This window comes from Trachypithecus francoisi, unplaced genomic scaffold (assembly GCF_009764315.1).
Source record: "Trachypithecus francoisi isolate TF-2019V2 unplaced genomic scaffold, Tfra_2.0 Lachesis_group4, whole genome shotgun sequence".
NCBI lineage: Eukaryota > Metazoa > Chordata > Mammalia > Primates > Cercopithecidae > Trachypithecus > Trachypithecus francoisi.
The window spans coordinates 19601198-19626456 of record NW_022681469.1 but is presented as its reverse complement, the minus strand read 5'-3'; the positions used below and the strand labels follow the sequence as shown (position 1 = coordinate 19626456).

The following is a 25259-nucleotide window of genomic DNA, read 5'->3' as shown; positions in this document are numbered from 1 at the left end:
CATTCTCCTGCCTCAGCCTCCCGAGTAGCTGGGACTACAGGCGCCCGCCTCGTCGCCCGGCTAGTTTTTTGTATTTTTTAGTAGAGACGGGGTTTCAGAACCGTGTTAGCCAGGATGGTCTCGATCTCCTGACCTCGTGATCCACCCGTCTCGGCCTCCCAAAGTGCTGGGATTACAGGCTTGAGCCACCGCGCCCGGCCCATGGGGCATTTTTAAGAGTGTAATGGAATACCATTAATAACTATGCTGGGCAACAGGGAAAAACTGGGATTCTTCTTGGGTAACTTGGAAATGTCAGTCTAATTGTGTATCTAGTGTGTATTACAAAAAGTCAGTGCCATAGGAGAAATGTCCATATTTAGATATGCTAATATTTCAAATCTATAGTTGGTATCTAAAACATGATTTTTATCTTTTGAGGACCTGCTTACAAAATTTTGTAAATATGTCTGATAAAAACTTTTAGTATGTTTTTCTTTTTAGGATGATCGTTTAAGAGAACCTCTGCAAAAATTGAAACTGGCTGTTAGCAATGTCATGCCTGAACAGCTATTTAAATACCAGGAGGACTGCCAGGCTCGTAGTCAAGCTAAGTGTGCCAAGTATGTATCTCTTCTATTTGGACTGGCTTTTGTATTTGAGAAGTGTATGTATGTATGTATGTGTGTGTGTGTGTATTTTGAGACGGAGTCTCACTCTGTTGCCCAGGCTGGAGTGGAGTGGTACGATTTTAGCTCCCTGCAACCTTTGCCTCCCGGGTTCAAGTGATTCTCCTGCCTCAGCCTCACAAGTAGCTGGGATTACAGGCACCTGCCACCACACCCGGCTAATTTTTGTATTTTTTTTTTTTTTTTTTTTTTTGAGACGGAGTCTCGCTCTGTCGCCCAGGCTGGAGTGCAGTGGCCGGATCTCAGCTCACTGCAAGCTCCGCTTCCCGGGTTTACGCCATTCTCCTGCCTCAGCCTCCCGAGTAGCTGGGACCATAGGCACCCGCCACCTCGCCCGGCTAGTTTTTTTTGTATTTTTTAGTAGAGACGGGGTTTCACCGTGTTAGCCAGGATGGTCTCGATCTCCTGACCTCGTGATCCGCCTGTCTCGGCCTCCCAAAGTGCTGGGATTACAGGCTTGAGCCACCGCGCCCAGCCAATTTTTGTATTTTTAGTAGAGAGAGGGTTTCACCACGTTGGCCAGGCTGGTCTCAAACTCCTTACCTCAGGTGATCCACCCGCCTCAGCCTCCCAAAGTGCTGGGATTACAGGTATAAGCCACCGTGTCTGGACGTGCATTTGAGAAGTGCTTTTAGCTGTTCTGATGTTAAGTGGACCTCATTCTCAAGTAGAAATCCACATATACCACTGACATGATATAATTGAGTATTTTGTAAATGGCACTTAGTTGCTTTGGAGTCAGAGACAAAAAGTGTTTGTTAATGGATTGTATGGAGGTGATCAAGCAAGAGCTAACACTGTTGAGACATTTCACAACCCCACCTTAACTTGCTGTGATTGAATGCAAGTATTTTCTGAACTAAAAGATGAATGTTGGTGCCTTTAGATTGTAATTTGAAGTCCTTATTTACCAAACTACTTTATAACTCCTTTTAAATTCGAAGTATTTTGTGGAAAGGTAGATTCCCTCTTTACCCTGTCTTTTAACATTCAACTAAGCAATTCAACAAGTGTTTATGGAGCATATTATATAGGCAGTGATGGGTTAAAAGTTTGTTTTGTAAAGTATTTTTCATTTTTAGATTGCATACAGATGAAGAACGTGAAAAAAATGGATCCGAAGAAGATGATGATGAGAAACCAGGAAAACGTGTCATAGGACCAAGAAAGAAATTCCACTGGGATGATACCATCAGGTAAGATTTAATTCGTTTTCACTTTTAATGTATAATGCAGAAGTAAGATTCTCATTAAAAAAAAAAAAAAAACTCTATAATAAATATAAAACTAGATTGGAAGCAACCAAAGATTAGTGTGTAGGAAAAAATTATTCAAGAGAAGATTAACTGGGCTCTACTATCCTCACAGTATTATTGATTTTATTTTCATATACACTGTAATACTTTTTATAAACTAATCTAATAATGGAGTAAGTCATACTGGTTTCAGAAGGTGAAGTACTTTCAACATATTTCTTCTTGAGCCATCTTAATAGTGTTTCTGTACCCCAAGTAGAGAATCATCCCTTTCAATCTTTGGTGCTTTGATTAAAGATATCAAAGGAAATTGTTTCATATTGGGAGTTTGACTGTGGTGCAATGAATGATATATGTTAGAAATTGTTATTTTCTGAATTTTTCACATAATCTGTATTATTGCTGCCAAATTTATGTTCTTCTAAAAAAAGTTTCAAATTTAATTTTCAATCTGTTTAGAACTTTGTTATGTAACCTTGTTGAGATCAAATTGGGATGCTATGAGTTAGAACCAAATAAAAGCCAGTCTGCTGAAGATTATCTTAAGTCTTTTATGGAGACAGAGGTGAAGCCCCTGTGGCCTAAGGGCTGGATGCAGGCAAGGTAAGAAATGCAACTTACTGGATTTTATTTAATTTTATTATTATTGCTGTTATTAAAGATACACATACACATACGTGACACTGATTTTGCTAAGAACCTAACGTATTCAGCATGCTGTATAGTCATCTCAGATGATCCTTGCTTTGAAGACCTTAAGCACTTGAATGACAAAACAGTCGTGCATACACAGAGATAGATGTAAAGGTGATATTTTACTTAACATTTTTTTTAACACCCAAATTTGCTAGTAGAGAAAATGAGAGAAGACTCCCAAATGGTTTTGAAGTTTGGGAGAGGAATTTCATATGGGTAACATGAAGATAAGGAACCAAATACGGGATTAGAGCATAAACAAAGAGACATAGCCTTAGGTTCTATTGAAAATAGTCATTGTAGAGGCTGGGCACGGTGGCTTATGCCTGTAATCCCAGCACTTTGGGGGGCCAAGGCAGGCGGATTACCTGAGGTCAGGAGTTCAAGACCAGCCTGACCAACATGGAGAAACCTCGTCTCTACTAAACATACAAAATTAGCCGGGGTGGTGGTGCGTGCTTGTAATCCTAGCTACTTGGAGGCTGAGGCAGGAGAATCGCTTGAACCCAGGAGGTGGAGGTTGCAGTGAGCCGAGATCGCACCATTGCACTCCAACCTGGGCAACAAGAGCAAAACTCCATCTCAAAAAAAAAAAAAAAGAAGAAGAAAGAAAATAGTCATTGTAGGCCAGGTTCCCAGTGGCTCATACCTGTAATCTCAGCACTTTGGAAGGCCAAGTGAGAGGATTACTTTGAGCCCCAGAAGTTTGAGACCAGTCTCAAAAAATAAGTAAATAAATAAAATATTCAGTGGAGAGAGGTATCTCAAGAAACTAAGAGTCACTCTGTTTAAAATCTCAAGGGTTGGCCGGGCATGGTTTCTCAAGCCTGTAATCCCAGCACTTTGGGAGGCCAAGACGGGCGGATCACGAGGTCAGGAGATCAAGACCATCCTGGCTAACACGGTGAAACCCCATCTCTACTAAAATATACAAAAAATTAGCCGGGCGAGGTGGCGGGTGCCTGTAGTCCCAGCTACTTGGGAGGCTGAGGCAGGAGAATGGCATAAACCCGGGAGGCAGAGCTTGCAGTGAGTTGAGATCTGGCCACTGCACTCCAGCCTGGGCAACAGAGCGAGACTCTGTCTCAAAAAAAAAAAAAAAAAAAAAAAAAACTCAAGGATTAAGTAAAGAATGTGGCCCGTTGCGATGGCTCACACCTGTAATTGCAGCACTTTGGGAGGCCGAGGCAGGTGGATCACCTGAGGTCAGGAGTTCGAGACCAGCCTGGCCAACATGGTGAAACCCTGTATCTACTAAAAATGCAAAAATTAGCTGGGCATGGTGGTGGACACCTGTAGTCCCAGCTACTCAGGAGGCTGAAGCAGGAGAATCACTTGAACCTGGGAGGCAGAGGTTACAGTGAGCCGAGATTGCGCCGTTGCACTCCACCTGGGCAACAAGAGAAAAACTCTGTCTCAAAAAAAAGAGTTAAGTAAAGAATGTAAAAATTAAATTTGGCTGGTTCTACCCATGATCTTAAATTACTCCATCTTTTTTTTTTTTTTTTTTGAAACAGTGTCTCGCTCTGTCGCCCGGGCTGGAGTGCAGTGGCCGGATCTCAGCTCACTGCAAGCTCCGCCTCCCGGGTTTATGCCATTCTCCTGCCTCAGCCTCCGGAGCAGCTGGGACTACCGGCGCCCGCCACCTCCCCCGGCTAGTTTTTTGCATTTTTTTAGTAGAGACGGGGTTTCACCGTGTTAGCCAGGATGGTCTTGATCTCCTGACCTCATGATCCGCCCGTCTTGGCCTCCCAAAGTGCTGGGATCACAGGCTTGAGCCACCGCGCCCAGCCCAAATTACTCCATCTTACATCAACAGAAAAGATCTGTTGACCAGGTCTGGTAGCTCACCCCTGTATTCTCAGCACTTTAGGAGGCACAGGGCCACGGTGTGAGGATTGCTTGAGGCCAGGGGTTCAAGACCAACCCGGGCGACATAGTGAGATCTCTGACTCTGCAAAAAGTTTTAAAATTAGCTGGGCATGATGGCACACACCTGTAATTCCAGCTTCTTTGAAGGCTGAGTTAGGAGGACCATTTGAGCCCAGAAGGCCTAGGTTACAGTGAGCTATGAATAAAACTCTCCATAAAATAGATTATTGAGTATACTGTACCATTATAACTTTTACTTGGTAAATAAGCAAGTAATAGCCTGTTGAAAATTAAATTGCTTTAAAAATAAAACAATTATGTTATTATCTGCTATAAAAAAATAGTAATTGTGTTCTTTAAATTTTTCCAGAATGCTTTTTAAGGAAAGCCGGAGTGTTCATAATCATCTTACTTCTGCTCCGTGAGTAAATGCAGACTCCAGATTGCTTGATTTATTCACATTATGTGCTTTAGTGAACAAAAGTATCATTTATTAAATGCTAGTTGGAATAGGACTTAAAAAGATCATTTTGACCATTGACTATTTAGATTTCAGAACACATTTATCTATTGAAATAATTGTCAGGCTACTCTCTAAACACCTACTAAATGCATACTGTGACACATAATGGCCTCGGATTCTGGTAGTAGGGAAGCGTGAAGGCTCAGGGGTTTTCCTTTGTTCCTGGGCCTTCTACCTGCCAGTCTTTTTCTCCACCTCTTAACGTCCATCTGCATTTGTAATCCACAGCCCTCTGCTGTCTTGAGTGTACCAGGACAGATCCATATGCACACCCACCCTTGCTGTGCTGCAGAGTGTTTTCCACAAGATTAACCGACTCTTGAGGTCTTTCCTTCTGTTCAAAACTGGGTATTTCCTTAGTGAAGTGATTACTAGAGAAAGATCTTTTACCCACATAAAACAAAAAGGCAAGTTTTTGAGGCTGGGCGCGGTGGCTCAAGCCTGTAATCCCAGCACTTTGGGAGGCCGAGACGGGCGGATCACGAGGTCAGGAGATCGAGACCATCCTGGCTAACACGGTTCTGAAACCCCGTCTCTACTAAAAAATACAAAAAACTAGCTGGGCGAGGTGGCGGCACCTGTAGTCCCAGCTATTCGAGAGGCTGAGAAAGGAGAATGGCGTGAACTCGGGAGGCGGAGCTTGCCGTGAGCTGAGATCCGGCCACAGCACTCCAGCCTGGGTGACAGAGCGAGACTCCGTCTCAAAAAAAAAAAAAAAAAAAAAAGCAAGTTTTTTCTGTGGTCACCTTTTTGGTTGATTATTGGTCAATTCCAGAACAGTTTTATTTTTCCCTACAAGTTAGGGCATCTTCTCTGTAGCCTGCAAGGGTGGCATTAAGGATTAAAACCTGGCAGAGTGGCTCACACCTGTAATCCCAGCACTTTGGAAGGCCGAGGTGGGTGGATCACTTGCCCAGGAGTTAGAGACTGGCTTGGGCAACATGGCGAAACTCCTTCTCTACAAAAAATACAAAACTTAGCCAGGCATGGTGGTGTGTGCCTGTAGTCCCAGCTACTCAGGAGGCTGAGGTGGGAGGATAGCTTACGCCAGCCAGGGAGGTGGAGGTTGTAATAGTGGAGATCATGCCACTGCCCTCCAGCCTGGGGGACAAAGCAGACCCTGTTTCTAGGGGAAAAAAAGGGAGTTATTAAAATATAAAATTAGCAAGTTACTGAGAATTTACTGAACACTCTAATTCAATATTCTGCTGAGAGGTCTGTTTAACATCTTTTGGACAACATTATAAATTCCTACTCTCCTTGTATGCAATTATATAGGAATTTTTTAGTTTTTAGGAAGGACACTTCATTATTACAGTTGACCCTTGGAATAACACAGGAGTTAGGGATTTCACCCCCTCACCCCACACAGACAAAAATCCACGTGTAACTTTCAGCTCTCCCAGAACTTCACTGCTGGTAGCCTACTGTTGACCCGAAGCCTTACTGATAACATGAATAGTTCATGAACACATTTTGTATATTTTATGTACCATATATATACTGTATTCTTAACAATAAAGTAAGCTAGAGAAAAGAAAATGTTAATAAGAAAATCATAAGGAAGAGAAATTATATTTACTGTTCATTAAGTGGAAATGAATCATCATAAAGGTCTTCATCCTCAGGGGTCAACTGTATATCATCAGGGATGTATTGAGTTGGTTGTGGTTTTTGGTTCTTACTGTTTTTTTAGTATAAATTCTAAGTAGTTTGGTTTCATATATTATAGGTTTACTTGTTGCAAGTGTTTTTGTTGTCTTTGAAATAAATTTTATATACATATATATGTATATGTTTGTGTCAGTAGTATTTTTGGCTTTAATTTCCCTGTACAGTAGTCCCCTTATCCTCAGACAATATACTCCAAGATGCCTGCAGTGGATGCCAGAACTGCAGACAGTACTGAACCCTATATAGACTATTTTTTCCTATACAGACATTCCTATGATAGATTTTAGTTTACAAATTGGGCGCAGTAAGAGATTGACAACAACAATAATAAAAGAACAGTTTAACAGTATACTATAATAAAAGTTATGTGAATGTGGTTTCTCTCTATTTCTGGAATTTTCCATTTAATATTTTCAGACCTCAGTTGACCACAGGCAACTGAAACCGCAGAAATTGAAAACTGTGGATAAGGGGGGGCTATTGTCGTTCCAAAGCCATATATGCATTACAATTCAGGTACAAATAATGCATTCCTTTAATTCTAAAGGTGTTTACAAAAGATATCTCCCTCTCTGTCATTTTTTTTTTTTTTTTTTTGAGATGGAGTCTTGCTCTGTCACCCAGGCTGGAGTGCAGTGGAACAATCTCGACTCACTGCAACCTCCATCTCCCAGGTTTAAGCAATTCTTCTGCCTCAGCCTCCCGAGTAGCTGGGACTATAGGCACCACATCTGGCTAATTTTTGTATTTTTAGTGGAGACGGGGTTTCACCGTGTTGGCCAGGCTGGTCTCAAACTCCTGGCCTCACGTTATCTGCCTGCCTCAGGCCAAAGTGCTAAGATTACAGGCTTGAGCCACTGCACCCAGCCTCCTTCTCCCTTTTTAAAAATATCTTCATTATTATCATTAACTTTGTGTTTTGTTTAACTTTGTGTTTTGTTTTCTACTGTAAAGTAGGACTCTATGGGATAAGTGGGCTAGAGGTCGTTTCCCTAAATAGCCTTCATCAAAAAAACTTAGAAAATTACTGTTGCCTAAATGAAGTTGTAAATTGACAGTTTTAATCAAGATTCTTGTTAATCTAGTTAGTGACATTTTAGCCAAGTGAAGTAGACAAGGTGAAGTATTTTAGCTTGTCAACACTTATTCAACAAACATTTGAATACTTTGACTTACTATGGAACTCGTTAGTTTTTTTTAATCTTTGAACTTTTTCATAGTTTTCCAAAACTTCCAAGATTCCATAGTAATTTTTCTTGCCCTTTTTCTCCCTGTCATTTTGACATTTTTTATTTGAATTTTTACATTGCAAAAATTTTTCTTTAAAAGCTCAGGGTTTTTTTTGTTTTGGTTAAGTTAAATCTCATTCACACTTTCTTGGCATGGTTTAATTTGAGCCTGAAGTTCCTTAAAGCTCTTTTAGGAGGGGAGTTGTTTTACAGTTTATGTATTTACATTTAATTTTTAGAAAATTGTATTATCTACATTTCATGTTTTACTGTTTGTTTGGCCTTTCAGTTAATCTGAATTGGGGAAAATGTTGCTACATACTTAGTATAAACTGAGCACTTAAATATGGTTCCTTCAAAGAGCTTTCCAAATAGCAGAAGGAATTATTTACCACATAATTACAAAGCTATTTATTATAATTTTCTAATGAGCAATATAACTGCTACTGAAATAGCCTTTTAAAATCTTTTTATCTTAGGGCAAAGAAAAAGGTGATTCCTGCACCTAAACCCAAAGTAAAGGTAAGTATTAAAACAAAATCTTTAATTAGTTATAGTTGGTGAATGTTGAAATACATTCCTAAGATGAAAAAGATTTATGGTATTTAGCAGAGGTCAGTAGGCACTATAAGATAGGTGTTTTCAACTTCATAATAATCTTAGAACTTTTGTATTTGGGAGAATAGGTTCCTGTGTAGCAGTGGGAAATATGCATATGCCAATTATAAAGCTTAACTTTATTAATACTTGGAAACGCTAGGTAAAATATAACAAATATTCTTTCATAGCACAGCTGAGATTGAAAATATGTAAGAAAAATTCCTAAGACCAAAAACAAAAAAGGAGCTGACAGTGTTAATCTGTTGCTTAAACTTTGGTTGCCCTTGGAGGCATTTGGCACTTTTCTTCCCATCACTTTATGGTTTCTTTTTATGTTTCTTCTCAGAGCATAGCAGTTAGGGTTTTCTTGGGCTTGTACAGGTTAAAACTTGGGATGAAATCTGTGTAAAGCTGGACCTTCAAACTATAATGTATTTAGTAAAAGAAAGGACTAGAAAAAAATCCGGCCACCAGCAGAGACATTAAGAAAAGTGGCTGTTGGCCAGACGCGGTGGCTCATGCCTGTAATCCCAGCAATTTGGGAGGCCGAGGCGGGCGGAACATGAGGTCAAGAGATCGAGACCATCCTAGCTAACATGGTGAAACCCCGTCTCTACTAAAAATACAAAAAACTAGCCGGGCGTGGGTGGCGGGCGCCTACTGTAGTCCCAGCCCCTTGGGAGGCTGAGGCAGGAGAATGCCATGAACCCGGGAGGCGGAGCTTGCAGTGAGCCAAGATCGCGCCACTGCACTCCAGCCTGGGAGACAGAGCCAGACTCCGCCTCAAAAAAAAAAAAAAGAAAAGTGGCTGTCTTGGACTGGGTTCTGGTTTGGAGGAAGAATGTCCTTGCTGAAAATTTTTCTTGGCTTAGGAGTTTAAGTTACACTACCTCTACAATCTGAGAAAACCCCAAGCGGAAAAAGTAACTTAGTTATTGGATTAGTAGTAACCCAGGGCCTCTGGCAAAAGTAAATTCTCTGTGGTATAATGTGCCCTCTTCAGAGGCCTCAAAGGCCTTCCTCCTATACACCACGTCAGACCTGAACCTGCAGTCTGAAATACAGAATACATGAGAGGATAAGTTACTACGAGTGAGAGTCAGTAGGAACAATAAACAACAGTTAGATCCCTAAGACAGACAAGTAGTGTATTTATGGAATTTAGCACATAAAATAATTTTACTTAAAATTTTTTAATATTTAGAGAAATAGAAAAGGGAATCAAAGATATCCTATCAAAATAGACAAAGTAGATTTGAAAGAGAATCAAAATATAACCTCTAGAAGTAAAAACTATAATCATTTGAAATTAAAATTTTAATGAAAGCCCATACCCTTTAGGTTTTACACTTTGCTCTGTAGGCTTTGTCTCTTTGGTTTTTTGTTGTTGTTGTTTTTAATAGATGAGTTTCTTTGCTTATAAGATTGTGTCCAGATGATCAATATTTATTATTCTGTGGCCTTCCTGACTTTTTTGGTGTTAGAGCCTCTTTAAATGCAGGGTGAATAGTCTTCTTTTTCTTTTTTTTTTCTTTTTTTGAGACAGTCTTGCCATGTCACCCAGGCTGGAGTGCAGTGGTGCGGTGCAATCTCGGCTTACTGCAACCTCCATCTCCCAGGTTCAAGCAGTTCTCCTGCCTCAGCCTCCTGAGTAGCTGGGATTACAGGCACGTACCACCACGCCTGGCTAATTTTTGTATTTTTAGTAGAGACAGGGTTTCACCGTGTTGGTCAGGCTGGTCTCGAACTCCTGACCTCGTGATCCACCTGCCTTGGCTTCCCAAAGTGCTGGGATTTCAGGCGTGAGCCACCGTGTCCAGCCAATAGTCCTCTTTTTCTTAATAACCTACTACTTTGTCTTCTGATCCAAATAATATTGAGCCAATCCTTCATTAAATCTCTTGAGTTTGGACTTTGTTTTGACACTTCACTTTATTTTTATTAGAATACTAAAGTTTTAATAGCCTCCATAAAGGATTGGTTACATTTTGATACATCTGTTCAAACATATGATTAATAGAATAATTGGATAGGAAATTTATTAAATTCTAACACTGGATGTGTTAGAATGATATGGGGGAGTCATCAGTTTTTTTGTTTGTTTCCTTCTCTATGGTTAAATTACTTTTTCCTTTTCCCAAAATGGAAAAGCTATATTGTTGATGTGGTTTTTTTCCTACTGTAACTCCCCATACTGTTGCTAGTTACAAAGGTTAAGGTAAGGAAATGCCTATAATAGAAAATGCAAATAACACAGAAAAGTAAGGAGAAAAGTAAAAGTATCTATAAATTTCTCCTCAGTGAGAGAGTAAAAGCTCTTAACTTTCTAGGACACATCTTCCTTCCCTTCCTCTGAAACTCTGTTCTTCCCTCCCTCCCTTCCATTCATCCATCCATCCATCTATCCAATTAGCTATCCATTTATTTAGTCTTTTATATAAATGGGACAACCTGCTTTTTTGACTCAGTTGTATATCCTGAACAATTCTCTGCCAGTATAAATCTATACAGTATTCTATTAGAGTGCATTTAATGTTTTTATAAATAAAAATTAATAATCAAAAAGTCACTTTAAAACAGCAGTTTTATACTAGTAATACTTCCAACATTTGGATACATTTCCCACCCTTTATTTTGTACTTTTTATAATGGTATGTTCACTAATTATGTAAGTGGATGACATCAAAACAAATGTGTCTCATTTGTAATTACCTGTTCTTCTTAGCAGACATTTGTGACCTTAATGTAGTACACTTGTACTTCCAATAGGCAGAGGTTTTTAATCAGGGGTTTTAGAATAAAAGCTTAGAAAAAATACTAAGGAAGTTAGAGTGTAACAGTATTCTTAACAGCTTGCTTATGTAATACCTTAGGAGGTGATGGTAAAGACCCTTCCTCTCCATTCTTTCCCCACTATGCTTAAGGTAAGTGCTATGGTTGTATAAATCAGTATATAATATAACACTCTAGGTTTGTTTGGGTTTGTTTAAGAAACTAATTGAGGAGACTTTGATATGACTTTTATGTAATAGGTTTTTGCTTCTCAATAAAATGAGTCAAATACTTTATATTTATCTTTAAAAATAAATAGATGCTTTTTAATTATTTTGCTCTTTGAATATTATAAACTGTGCTCTAGTTATTTTCCTTAAATATTAAGAACGTTGATTCTTTGAGAAACAGACTCTAACAACTCTTAGGTATTCAGAGTTGTAATTCTTAATACCCTTGTTTTCTTAGCATAGAGCCCTGTTCACAGTGGACACTTAATGGACATATATTGGATAAATGACAAATGAATAATTTACAAATAAATTACAGATTCACCATAACAAATAGCATAATTTATATATGCTTGGATTGAATCATCTGCCACTTTGACGTACCAGTTTTTCTATGTACTGGCTGTAGGGTAGCTGCAGGACAGGGCATACAAAGAGGCAGAAATGCATGGAAGCAGAAAGTGAAGGTCAGCCTCCTAGCAAACCATCCCAGACGAGAAGGGGAGAGTCTTAATATAAAGGCAGAATTTCTCCTGAGTGCAGGGGAATAAAAAGAGAATAATCTGAACAGATGGATTTGGAGCAGGATGTGAAGATCTGATGCAGGTGAGGGAGGCTCATCAGTAATGTTACTAGTATATGAATGTTCCTTCCACTTGGTGTTAAGCTTACCAAGGTATGACAGCTATGTGCAATATATCAGATACTTTGTCTTGTGAGGACAGCTCAATCAGGAGCTCTGTCATCTCAAAAATTATTTTTGTTTTGATAGTCTCTAAACATTTCCAGTAGAAAAACAATTTTAATTGTCATGAAAATCTCTTAGTTATTTAAAATTAACTTTGTAATTTTTTATTCACCATTTCTGTTTTTTTCATATGATACTTTACATTAGGAGTATAGTCCAAAAAAGGACCAGAAAACTCCGGCATCCCTGGTGGCTTCGGTTAGCGGTCCTCCAACGAGCTCCAGCACAACTGCCATTGCTGCAGCCAGCTCTAGCTCTGCACCAGCCCAAGAAACCATCTGCCTTGACGACTCACTAGATGAAGACCTTTCTTTCCATTCACCTTCACTGGATCTTGTTTCTGAAGCTTTAGCGGTTATCAACAATGGGAACAAGGGCCCTCCTGTTGGCTCAAGGATAAGCATGCCAACCACAAAGCCTCGTTCAGGACTGAGAGAAGAAAAATTAGCTAGTATCATGAGTAAGCTGCCACTGGCTACTCCCAAAAAACTAGATTCTACTCAGCCTACACATTCTTCAAGTCTTATTGCTGGTCACACAGGGCCAGTACCAAAGAAACCCCAGGATTTAGCTCATACTGGCATCTCTTCAGGCCTTATTGCTGGTTCTTCCATTCAGAACCCTAAAGTTTCTTTAGAACCTTTGCCAGCCAGGCTACTTCAACAAGGACTTCAGAGGTCAAGCCAGATTCACACTTCTTCCTCTTCACAGACCCACGTCTCCTCTTCTTCCCAAGCCCAAATTGCTGCCTCTTCTCATGCTCTGGGAACATCCGAGGCCCAAGATGCTTCTTCATTAACACAAGTAACAAAGGTGCACCAGCATTCAGCTGTCCAGCAGAACTATGTGTCTCCATTACAGGCCACCATCAGTAAATCCCAGACCAACCCTGTGGTGAAGTTAAGTAATAATCCCCAACTCTCCTGTCCCTCCTCGCTTATTAAGACTTCAGATAAGCCACCTATGTACCGCCTTCCTTTATCTACCCCCTCACCTGGAAATGGTTCTCAAGGGTCCCACCCCCTGGTTTCTAGGACAGTACCTAGCACCACTACCTCCAGTAACTATTTAGCCAAGGCTATGGTGTCACAGATCTCCACACAGGGTTTCAAATCTCCCTTCTCGATGGCTGCCTCCCCAAAACTTGCCGCATCTCCCAAGCCTGCCACATCTCCTAAACCCCTGCCCTCGCCTAAGCCTTCTGCCTCACCCAAGCCCTCTCTGTCAGCTAAGCCTTCGGTATCAACTAAACTTATTTCTAAATCCAACTCGACTCCCAAGCCTACTGTATCCCCAAGTAGTTCCAGTCCAAATGCACTAGTAGCCCAGAGTAGCCACTCCAGCACTAACAACCCGGTCCATAAACAGCCCAGTGGAATGAACATCAGCAGACAGTCTCCCACCTTGAATTTATTGCCCTCTAATCGCACTTCAGGCCTTCCATCTACAAAAAATCTTCAGGCCCCCTCAAAGCTAACAAACTCATCATCCACTGGAACTGTTGGGAAGAATAGCTTGAGTGGAATTGCAATGAATGTACCTGCCAGCAGAGGTAGCAACCTTAACTCAAGCGGAGCTAATAGGACTAGTCTATCTGGGGGAACAGGAAGTGGAACACAGGGTGCTACCAAACCATTGTCTACTCCACATAGACCATCCACTGCCTCAGGGTCTTCAGTGGTAACAGCCAGTGTGCAGGTATGTATGTTCTGTACATCCATGTGATAAACTGTAAGATTGCATAGTGTCATCTTTCTTGTAGGTAACTTTAATAAGCTTTTTATGATATGTGGATTGTTCTCAATAGGCTTATTACAGCCTGCGGCCATGGAATATTCCTGATGCTGACATCATAGTGGTAGGCACACTTGTAGATGAGGTGTTTGTTGGGATGTGGATTTTTTTTTTTAAACAAAGTAACAAAGGTGCACGAGCATTCAGCTGTCCGACAGAACGATGTCTTCGTTACAAGCAACTATCACTAAATCAACTTTAAAATTATTTGAAAAAGCACAACTAAAATGCGTATTTCAAACTTTCTTATCAAAATTCAGAACAAAGTAGTAACTTAGGAATTTAACATTCACTTAGCTCTTCCCTTTTTCTCCTGCCAGCTTTCTTATTTTTAAATCAAATTTATACATTCCTGTTATTTTTTAATCATTTATCTTCTCAAAATTTTTATTTTGCATTAATTTTATAGTGCTATATAATTTTCTGTGTCAAATTAGTGTCAGTTGTCCTTTTATACCACAGTTTTCCCATTCATGAATTTTTAGTTTAAACTTATCTCTCAATTAGCTGAGTGCCTCACTCAAGCAGTCCTTTTAAGAAGAGTATTCTGGCGTGGTGGCTCATGCCTGTAATCTCAGCACTTTGGGAGGCCAAGGCAGGAGGAACACTTGAGGTCAGGAGTTCAAGACCAACCTGGCCAACATGGTGAAACCCTGGCTACTAAAAATACAAAAAAATGAGCCAGGCATGGTGGTGCATGCCTGTAGTCCCAGCTGTTTTGGAGGTCGAGGCAGGAGAGTCGCTTGAACCCAGGAGGCAGAGGTTGCAGTGAACGATATCACGCCATTGCACTCCAGCCTGGGTGACAGAGCGAAACTCCATCTCAAAAAAAAAAAAAAGTAATAAATTTTAAAAAGGGTAGCATGAATGCTATTTTACCTTAGCTCATGTGCACCTGGTAATTTCTTTCTGTGCTATCACACTTGAGTAGGCATAACCTTCTTGGGGCACTAACTGTTCCACTCCAAATTTTGTAAATACTCTTCCACTGACTCTTGCTTAGTATTTAGGATTATGGAGAAGTCTGAGACCATTCTCAGACTCTTTCTCATTCTCCTTTTGTTCCCTTATCATTAATGTGTTTTCTCTGCCTAGTTTTCATTAGTTGTATACCTAGAACATAATAATAGCATTCCATCTCAGACCTGGTTATTTATTTTATTTAGATCAAGAATATTTTATTGTATTATGTGTCTGATTACTGTTTCTGATCCATTTATTGTAAGTTTTTTGAGAACTCTTTATTTATTATTATTATTTTTTTTTTTTAATTTTTCCCTGAGATGGAGTCTCGCTCTGTTGTACAGGCTGGAGGGCAGTGACGCAATCTTGGCTCACTGCAACCTCCGCTTCTTGGGTTCAAGAGATTCTCCTGCCTCAGGCTCCCGAGTAGCTGGAATTACAGGTGCCTGCCACCATGCCTGGCTAATTTTTGTATGTTTATTTATTTATTGTTCTTTTTTGAGACCAAGTCTCCTCTGTCGCCCAAGCTGGAGTGCAGTGGTGTGATCTCGGCGCACTGCAACCTCCATCTCTCGGGTTCAAGCAATTCTCCCTACCTCAGTCTCCTGAGTAGCTGGGATTATAGGCACGCACCACCATGCATAGAGACAGTATTTTGCCATGTTGGCCAGCCTGGTCTTGAACTCCTGACCTCAGGTGATCCACCCACCTCAGCCTCCCAAACTGCTGGGATTACAGGCGTGAGCCACCACGCTCAGCCTAACTTTTATATTTTTAGTAGAGTTGGGTTTTCACCATGTTGACTGGGCTGGTCTCAAACTCCTAACCTCAAGTGATCCGCCTGCCTCGGCCTCCCAAAGTGCTGGGATGATAAGCATGAGCCACCACGCCCAGCCTATGTTTCGTCCCTCTGTCTTCCATATCCTCTTCTGTTATTGTTTTAATCTCTGCCACTTCTTTGTATTCTGACACTTTCTCAGATTTGTCCTTTATGTTAATGATTTAGATTCTTTAACCTTTTTTCCCCTGAAAGTAGTATGTGTTCATTGAAGGCAAATTTAGAAAAAAGAAAATAAAAATCACCTATTAATCCAACACTGTTTATGCCTTGTAGGTACTTTTTAAGACTTTTTTCAACAAAATGTGTTTTATATATTTCATTTTATAACTGACCAAAAAAAAAAAATACCATTTTATGATATGCAAGTTCTTAGGTTCTTAAATATTCTTTGAACACATAACTTTTATTGATTGATGGAATTGTGTTGTCTGAGGAAGTGCTCTTTGTACTGCCTCCTATTTATGTGGAACAGCAACGTCTAACGAGAAGAGTTTCCCCTTGCTGTATGTCAAGGCTCCTGCTGTTCAATACAGTCTAGGGGTTGATATTCAATATACATTGCATACATTCAGTATATGTATATTCAGATCATCATTCTGCCACTGATGTAGGCATAGGAATGACTAGATGCCAGAATTCTAATGAAGAACAAATTCAGCTAACTGGTAATTCATTAATTGAAATCTAGGATTAACTGATGTTGTATGTGTATGTATGTTTACTTTCATCAGAAATAAAATAATAAAAACAAATTGATATTAGGGATTATATGTTAAAATGTATATAGAGATGAATGAATAAAGGCCTTCCCTTATGAAAAAAAAGTATGTGGAAGATTGGAGTTAGTCTGCATTACTGTCTATATTATCATTATTAAAAAGTTTACTCTTGGCCGGGCGCGGTGGCTCAAGCCTGTAATCCCAGCACTTTGGGAGGCCGAGACGGGCAGATCACGAGGTCAGGAGATCGAGATCATCCTGGCTAACACGGTGAAACCCCATCTCTACTAAAAAATACAAAAAACTAGCCGGGCGAGGTGGTGGACGCCTGTAGTCCCAGCTACTCGGGAGGCTGAGGCAGGAGAATGGCGTAAACCCGGGAGGCAGAGCTTGCAGTGAGCTGAGATCCGGTCACTGCACTCCAGCCCGGGCGACAGAGCAAGACTCTGTCTCAAAAAAAAAAAAAAAAAAAGTTTACTCTTGTTAAGATTCTTAATTTGATCAAAGGAGTAAGTAAAAAGATAGCATAAATGGTAGTTCCCTGCCCCGTATCCTCCTCCTAGGGTTAACTACTTTTAACCTTTTCAGCATTTTCTTCTTTGTGTTTTTAAATAAGAATAATAAATGGAAAACTCTTAATTTTATCAATTTTATAAAAATTTGGGGAGTTATTTCTGGAATTAAAAATTCCTTTTTATTTTCATTTGCTTCATTTTCTTTGAACTTAAGATTAAATCTTTCTTCATCCTTTGTCATCTCTACAATCTATCAGTTCTGTTTTGTTCCCAAAGATCTTCCTGTATTTGATCATTTATCGCAAAAGAACCCCTGTATTGTCTAACAAATAATTGGTTTGTCAGTATGGAGGCTACTTGGCAAAATATGCATTTCTGAAGACTAGCTACTCCCTCCTGGTTTTCTTCCTCTCCCAAGTGGCTTTATGATTTGGAGACTGAAGTGTTCCTATCTTCATATCTGATCTTTTTTTCTTTTTTCTGTCTTACTGGTTTGACTGAAGAAAAGTTTAATAATTCATTAAGGTCATTTCTATCCCTTGACGAAACTAAAGTTCTTTTTGTTCTAACATAGCATCTCAGTGAAGTCTTACCAGCTATCTTATGGCCTCTAGAACCTGTCTATAGCTCTCCAATACTGAAAACAGATTTCCTATCTATGCCTGTAAAGCATTCACCTTCTGTCTGAAAGGCATCTGTGGGTGTCTACTCATTTGCAGAGTGAAAATGACAGGTCCTTTAACAAATGGCAAAAGGTAAACTCCTTCTGGGTTCAGGTTGTTAGCTCTGCTTGCTTTCTATTTAATAACTTTCCACACAGGGGTTTCCTCCTGTTTCTTACCCTTCAATTGACTGATTTTCTTTGAATCTTGTCCTTGCCACTTTATAATTCCAAACATCATTCATTCATTAAGCAAATGTTTATTGAGTGTTTACTATGTGCCAGGCACTCTTCTAGGTGCTGGGGAAATAGGGATGAACAGCATACTCTGCATTCCTGCTCTCATGGAGCATATAGTCTATGTAGGAAGACAAGCAAAAATACAAGTTTTATGAAAAAATAAAATTTGTAGGATAATATGATAAAGAGTTATTGCTGCCAGCATAAAGAAGGTGAAGAAGGTTTGAGGAGGTAACATTTGATCTGAGAATTGAATGAGCAGAAGCCAGCCATGTGGAGAAAAGAGGGGAAAAATAGTTCAGGCCAGAGGGAACAATTGTATGAAGACACTGAGATGGAAAAGAGCCTGAAGTGAAGGCCTGCATGGCTGGACCATGGAGAGAGAGTGGTAGATGGTAAGATCAGAGAGAGACCAGAACCATGTCATGGAGGACCTTGTGAGACACAGTAAGGACTTTGGATTTTGTTCTCTGTGCAGTGGGAAGCTATTGGAGTTTCTTAAACAGGGGACTGGTATGGTCTGATTTGCATTTCAAAAGGTTACTCTGAGTGTTGTGGGAAATAGGGGATCAGTGCACTCACCAAAGTAGAGGATGTGGTTTAAAAAAAATTTAATTGCAGCTGGTCGCAGTGGCTCACGCCTGTAATCCCAACACTTTGGGAGGCCGAGGTGGGTGGATCACAAGGTCAGGAGAGCGAGGTCATCCTGGCCAACATGGGGAAACCCCGTCTCTACTAAAAATGCAAAAATTAGCTGGGTGTGGTGGCATGTGCCTGTAATCCCAGCTACTTGGGAGGCTGAGGCAGGAGAATCACTGGAATCTGGGAGTCGGAGGTTGCAGTGAGCTGAGATCGTGCCACTGCATTCCAGCCTGGCGACAGAGGGAGACACCATCTCAAAAAAAAAGAAAAAAAGATTAATGCCCACTACGGGAAGAGCAAGGTTTCCCTTCAGTGTTTTTTCCCCTGGGAATAAAATGTAGCGGTCACGGAAACTATTTTTGACTATGGGGCATAATCCTGAACTATTTAGCTGCTTCATGCTGACTTCTTGTGCATGATCCCAGATTATGTCAACATTGGAGCACCCCACTGCTGAAAGGTCTCCATCTTTTAGGATAGAGAGATTTGCAAATACCCGTGTCACATTTAGATTATCTGATGCTTCCATTTATATTTATAAACAAAGTGGATATAGAAGTTACTTGAAAGTGTAAAATATTAGGCATTTATGGCATAGTATCACTTTTTTATTGCTCTACTTGAGTTATTTAATTTTGGAAATTGCCCTGCCTAATTTACATCTTGCCTTTTTTGTTTTTTTTTTTTTGAGACAGGGTCTCGCTCTGTTGCCCAGGCTGGAGTGCAGTGGCGTGGTCTTGGCTCACTGCAGCCTCCGCCTCCAGGGTTCAAGCACTTCTCCTGCCTCAGCCTCCCGAGTACCTGGGATTACAGGCAAGCGCCACCATGCCCGGCTAATTTTTGTATTTTTAGTAGAGACGGTGTTTCACCATGTTGGCCAGGCTGGTCTTGAATTCCTGGCCTCAGGTGATTCACCCACCTCAGCCTCCCAAAGCGCTGAGATAATAGGAGTGAGCCATAGTGACTGAGCCTCATTTTGCATCTATTTTAATGCTTCAATTGCACTCCTCCAGAAAAGCTTTAAAAGATTCCTTTTATTGACAGTATTTAATGTTCCTCACTAGGGAACTCCAGTTGGGGCACACAGCCTTGGAGACTCTTTATCATTCCAACACTGCAGTAGAATTATGATTAAAAGAAGAAGCAACTCTGATTAATTTTTTTTTTTTTCCCCGAGATAGGGTCTTGCTCTGTTGTCCAGGCTAGAGTGCAGTAGCGCAATCTCGGCTCACCGCAACCTCCGCCTCCCAGGTTCAAGCGGTTCTGCTGCCTCAGCCTCCAGAGTAGCTGGGACTACAGACATGTGCTACCATACCTGGCTAATTTTTGTATTGTATTACTTAATTATTGTAATTTCGTATTTTTAGTAGAGACAGTTAGTAGAGACCACCATGTTAGGCTGGTCTCGAATTCCTGATCTCATGATCCGCCCACCTTGGCCTCCCAAAGTGCTAGGATTACAGGCGTGAGCCACCGCACTGGCCAACACTGGTTCATTTTTTTTTTTTTTGAGATGGTGTCTTGCTCAGCCGCCCAGGCTGGAGTGCAGTGGCCGGATCTCAGCTCATGGCAAGCTCCGCCTCCCGGGTTTACGCCATTCTCCTGCCTCAGCCTCCGGAGTAGCTGGGACTACAGGCGCCCGCCTCGTCGCCCGGCTAGTTTTTTGTATTTTTTAGTAGAGACGGGGTTTCACCATATTAGCCAGGATGGTCTCGATCTCCTGACCTCGTAATCTGCCCATCTCGGCCTCCCAAAGTGCTGGGATTACAGGCTTGAGCCACCACGCCCGGCCACTGGTTCATTTTTAAGTTGATGCGGGATCTTTTCTATCCTGATTGCATTAAGATACTATTATCTCTAACTTGGTAATTTTTTCCTAAATGCACCCATTTTGTATATCGTAGTTGGCACAGTACAGGAAAAGACTGGCAAATAAAAACTGTCAGGTTCAAACATGGAGTGGTGAAGGTTTGTACTTACGTGTGAGAAAATTTTGGCAAAAAAGAAAGAATGGGTTTGTTGACTATAATGTCATCATTTTATGATACCTGAAAACTAAGGTTTCAAGCCTAAGTGACTGGAAAGAATGGAATTCCCTGGTGAAAGCAGTTGACAGAAGATGGGGGAACCCACTGGAGAAGATGATTTCAGCTTTGGATATGTCGAGTCGGTGCTAGATATTCAAGCGGAATTACTCAGTTAACTCTCAGATATACAGGATGGAAACTGAGATGAGAGGCCAGAACTACGGATATAAATTTCAGTTGTAAAATTTGTTATTTTTATTAACAAATAAAGGAGAACAGGGGAGGGAGGCAGTTAAAGAACCAGAAAGAAGGCTGCTTGTGGATATTCTTCATTTGTTTGTTCAGCAGTGGCATAACGTCTTAAGTATATAAATATATGTAATGTTATGTGGCATGTGTGTGTGGAAAGATTGTCTGCATTTTTCTTATACACTTAAGAAATACCCCACCAGCAGCAAAAGGACAAAGATTTTTAAAATTATAAGTCCTTAATTAATAATGCTTATTGATACACATAATAAAACTGGAAAGAGCTAACATTTATTATTTTTAAAATAGTCAACAAATTCAATTTTCCTGATCAAATTTAGATTTGGAGGTACACAGTGGCTCATGCCTATAATCCCAGCACTTTGGGAGGCCAAGGCAGGCACATCACTTGAGCACAGGAGTTCAAGACTATCCTGGCCAACATGGTGAAACCTCATCTCTACTAAAAATACAAAAATTAGCTGGGCATGGTGGCACATGCCTGTAGTCCCAGCTACTCAGGAGGCCGAGGCAGGAGAATTGCTTGAATCCAGGAGGTGGAGGTTGCAGTGAGCCAAGATCGCAGCACTACACTGTAGCCTGGGCAACAGAGTGAGACTCCATCTCAAAAAAACAAAACAAAACAAAGAAAACAAACAAAATACAAAGTTTTGACCAGGAAAATTTGGATTTGGTAAAATAAGACTACAAAAGAAATCTCAGAATGACAGAAACTGTCATAGATAATATATGATAATGAGAAAATTTGATTGTATCAACTCCCTGTTGGCGCGCACATAGAAAAGAAAAATGTTGGCCAGGCATGGTGGCTCATGCCTATAATCTCAGTGCTTTGGAAGGCCTAGGTGTGAGGATTGCTGGAGCCCAGGAGTTCGAGGGTAGCCTGAGCAACATAGACCTCGTCTCTACAAAAACATTTAAAAAAGTTAGCTGGGTCTGGTGGCACACACCTGTAGTCCCAGCTAATTGGGAGGCTGAGGTGGGAGGATCACTTGCACCCAGGAGTTTGAGTCTGCCATGAGCTACAATTGTGCCACTGCTCTCTAGCCTGGGTAACAGAGTGAAACCCTGTCTCTCAAAAAATAATAATCTTTTTTAAAAAAAATCAAAATGGAAAAAATTTAATTGTTGTGTAGAAAACTGTTCAAAGAATTAAACTAGGTATAGGAATACATTTGCCAGGCGTTCTGGCTCACCCTATAATTCTAGCATTTTGGGAGGCACAGGCAGTGAGGAGATCACTTGAGCCTAGGAGTTCAAGCCCAGCCTGGGCAACATGGTGAAACCCTGTGTTTAATAAATACAAAAAATGTTAGCCAGGTATGGTGGCATGTGCCTGTAGTCTTAGCTACTCGGGAGGCTGAGGTGAGAGGATCACTTGAGCCTCCAGGAGGTTTGAGATGGCAGTTAGCTATTATTGCACTGCTGTACTCCAGCGTGGGCAACAGGAGACCCTGTCTCAAAAAGGGGGCGGAGTTTGGGCAGGGGGAATATATTTAAGTAAGTTCTCTGTGAAAGCCCATCCAGGTCAGCATATTTCTTATTTTTTTAAAGTCCTCCCTGCAGTCCAAATATGTTAGCATATTTCTGATTTCAGTGTTCGTAAACATGGCATCAAAGCCCAGGTAGGGGAGTGTGAAAACACTGTCCAGTTTATCTTTTACCTTAAGAAGTGTAATTTCAGAAAAGTAATAAAGTGAAAACCGCTTTCAGGAGTTAAGTGACTAGAACTAAGGAAACTGAAGTCTGTCATTCTGTTTGATAATAAAAGGAAGACAAATTAGATAGTGGCTAGGAGTCGAGGAAGAGCTAGAATAACGGCATGGTTATAAAAAGAAATAATAAGTTTCTGTATCTGAGAAGGCAGAGGAAACATGGAAAAGGTGCAGTACGAGATATTTGTACATAAAGTTCTACACGGTGAGAATTCATGGTGTAAGTCAGGTGGTTAGCTTTGGAGAAGGGCAGGTGAGGCTCATGGCGAGGAAGAATGCCTCGGCCTGGTCTCTCTAAGCTGATGTGATGACAGTAAAGGATCCTGGGTAGGGCCCTGAAAGCAGCAGTCTAGAGCAGCCGCTGCAGGAAAGATGATGAGACAAATAGTAAAGTGGGCCGGGCGCGGTGGCTCAAGCCTGTAATCCCAGTACTTTGGGAGGCCGAGGCGGGCAGATCACAAGGTCAGGAGATCGAGACCATCCTGGCTAATACGGTGAAACTCCGTCTCTACTAAAAAAATACAAAAAACTAGCCGGGCGAGGTGGCGGGCGTCTGTAGTCCCAGCTACTCGGGAGGCTGAGGCAGGAGAATGGTGTGAACCCAGGAGGCGGAGCTTGCAGTGAGCTGAGATCCGGCCACTGCCCTCCAGCCTGGGGGACAGAGTGAGACTGTCTCAAAAAAAAAAAAAAAAAAATAGTAAAGTGAGCATTTTCAGAGACCCAGCCGAAATTGCATGGGATTGTTTACTCATGGTTCAGGTATTTGGGCTAGGAGGCAAAAGTGGAGGAGTGCGAGTGTAAGGTTGGGAATTAGTAGATTGAGAGAGTGCGTGAGTGTTCATATAAGTGCCACTAAAATAACAGCATCTGAGGAACCTACGGTGGTAATGAAGAGCCTGTCTCAACGTTTCTGTCAGAGCAGATGTAAAGCACAGTCTTGCATCTGTGAGGATATTATAGAAAATAAATCAATTTGGATTACTTTATTTCTTACGTATTTTGACCCCTGGTTTCTGCACAGTCCACAGCAGGAGCATCATTATTGGCTAATGCCTCACCTCTGACTCTCATGACATCACCTTTGTCTGTAACAAATCAAAATGTGACTCCTTTTGGGATGCTGGGTGGCCTTGTTCCAGTGACCATGCCCTTGTTTCCCTTGGAGATATTTGGCTTTGGAACGGACACAGCTGGAGTGACAACCACCTCGGGATCTACCTCAGCCGCTTTCCACCATAGCCTAACTCAGAGTAAGTGGGGCTCTTCTGTTTGCTTGGGCTGTCTAGCTTGACAGAACAGGAAACCTTACAAATTTATTCTAATTAAGAGTAGTCCAGTTGGAGTTAATGAAGATTACAGTTTTTTCTTAAGAAATGCAGTTTATATATATATAGTAAGTAAAATTATTGGACACCGGGGTTTTATATACAGTTTTTAAGCTATTTATACCACATTTCCATGTTAATGAAATTTTTAAGAGAAAGTCAGTTGTGTTGGGTTATGTGCGCATACATACATTAAAATAAGTAAATTTTTAAAAACGTGCTCTAGTTTTAGAAGGCCTTCGAAGTCAGGTGCTGTGCCTGCATTACATAAATCAGTTTTCATTTTTGAACTAAAAGGGCTCCAATCTGAATTTAAAGATGACTGACAAGTCTGTTTTCCTCTCAGATTTACTCAAGGGTTTACAGCCAGGAGGAGCCCAGCATGCAGCAGCGCTTTCCCACTCACCTCTGCCTGCACACTCACAGCAAGCATTTCACGGTGAGGACGCCATCTCCTTCTTCATCTCTTTCTCATTTGTATAGGCTTGTAGATACAGATTATACTTTTCTGAAAACAATGTGAATTGAATCACAAAGGCTGGAAAATGCAAATTTTCATAGACTGAATCCTCATTCCTCATTAGCAACTAATTCCTTTTAAGAGAAAGGAAATAGGTAAACGAGATCTTCTGTAACCTAAAAGCCTTTTTGAAGGTGTTTATTATGTGGAAATGATGACTGAGAGGATTCATAAGATGGTTAAAAGTTATGTATAGTAATGATAATTGTTTACATTTATTGAAAGCTTGCTAAATGCCACATAGTCCTATGACAGCTTACATGGATAGCTAACTTAGTCGTTAGATGACGGTCTCCATTTTACAGATCACGAAACTGAATCAGAGAGCTAAGCAACTTGCCCAAGATAATACACAACTTGCCCAGATAACAAATGCTTGATCTGAGATTCAAACCCAGGAAGTCTGACTCCATGACCTGTATTCTTAGTCATTAAATGTCTCAGCATTTTAGCAGAGATGAAATTAATATGATCCTGCCAGGCACAGTGGCTCCCTCTTGTAATCCCAGCACTTTGGGAGGCCAAGGTGGGCAGGTCACTTGAGGTTGGGAGTTCAAGACCAGCCTAGCCAATATGGTGAAACCCCGTCTCTACTAAAAATACAGAAGTTACCTGGGCCTGGTGGCACATGCCTGTAGTCCCAGCTACTTGGGAGGCTGAGGCAGGAGAATTGCTTGAACCCGGGAGGTGGAGGTTGCGGTGAGCCGAGATCACGCCACTGCACTCCAGCCTGGGCAACAGAGTAAGACTGTCTCAAAA

At 41.0% G+C, this 25259-nt stretch overlaps 1 protein-coding gene across 7 annotated transcripts in view; it reads left to right on the top strand.

The window, feature by feature from the left end:
• Positions 1 to 25259, top strand: part of UBN2 (ubinuclein 2) — a 105400-nt gene that overhangs the window by 44459 nt on the left and 35682 nt on the right. For 4 of the 7 annotated variants that reach the window (XR_004433329.1, XR_004433328.1, XM_033194973.1 and 1 more), the window contains exons 9-17: positions 484 to 602; positions 1751 to 1864; positions 2384 to 2527; positions 4863 to 4913; positions 8398 to 8440; positions 11392 to 11442; positions 12416 to 13966; positions 23677 to 23905; positions 24327 to 24419. Coding sequence is in view for 5 of the 7 variants with exons in the window: in XM_033194973.1 (XP_033050864.1) it covers positions 484 to 602; positions 1751 to 1864; positions 2384 to 2527; positions 4863 to 4913; positions 8398 to 8440; positions 11392 to 11442; positions 12416 to 13966; positions 23677 to 23905; positions 24327 to 24419 (2395 nt within the window). In the remaining 2 variants the exon portion in view is untranslated. The remainder of the gene's footprint in view (positions 1 to 483; positions 603 to 1750; positions 1865 to 2383; positions 2528 to 4862; positions 4914 to 8397; positions 8441 to 11391; positions 11443 to 12415; positions 13967 to 23676; positions 23906 to 24326; positions 24420 to 25259) is intronic. The other 3 variants (XM_033194976.1, XM_033194974.1, XM_033194977.1) reach the window with 3 other exon arrangements.